At 40.4% G+C, this 337-nt stretch overlaps 1 protein-coding gene across 1 annotated transcript in view; it reads left to right on the top strand.

The window, feature by feature from the left end:
- Positions 1-337, top strand: part of LOC119585338 (endoplasmic reticulum aminopeptidase 1-like) — a 35,059-nt gene that overhangs the window by 14,476 nt on the left and 20,246 nt on the right. The window contains exon 10 of the mRNA XM_037934009.1: positions 80-247. Within this exon, the coding sequence (XP_037789937.1) occupies positions 80-247 (168 nt within the window). The remainder of the gene's footprint in view (positions 1-79; positions 248-337) is intronic.

The following is a 337-nucleotide window of genomic DNA, read 5'->3' as shown; positions in this document are numbered from 1 at the left end:
GTGTTGTGTAAGACCTCAGAAAGTTCAATCACATGAGGATTCACTTTTCATAACTTTTCTAAATTTTTCCTCCTTGCAGGGTGCATCAATTATTGGCATGCTTGAGTCCTTCATTGGGCAGGACATGCTGAAGGCAGGATTGAGGCTCTACCTTGAGGCCCACAGGTATGGTAATGCAGCAACAGATGATTTGTGGGAAGCCTTGACCAGGGTACTCAAGAAATCTGGCCATAATCTTGACATTAAGGTAGGTTTTCCTTGTCACTCTCCTGTCTTTTTTTCTTTTTTTTAATCTGTGTTAGTTCAAGATAAAATGAATAGGAATGATTGTTATGGG

This window comes from Penaeus monodon, chromosome 19, assembly GCF_015228065.2.
Source record: "Penaeus monodon isolate SGIC_2016 chromosome 19, NSTDA_Pmon_1, whole genome shotgun sequence".
NCBI classification, from domain to species: domain Eukaryota; kingdom Metazoa; phylum Arthropoda; class Malacostraca; order Decapoda; family Penaeidae; genus Penaeus; species Penaeus monodon.
This window is presented reverse-complemented; position numbering and strand designations above follow the sequence as displayed.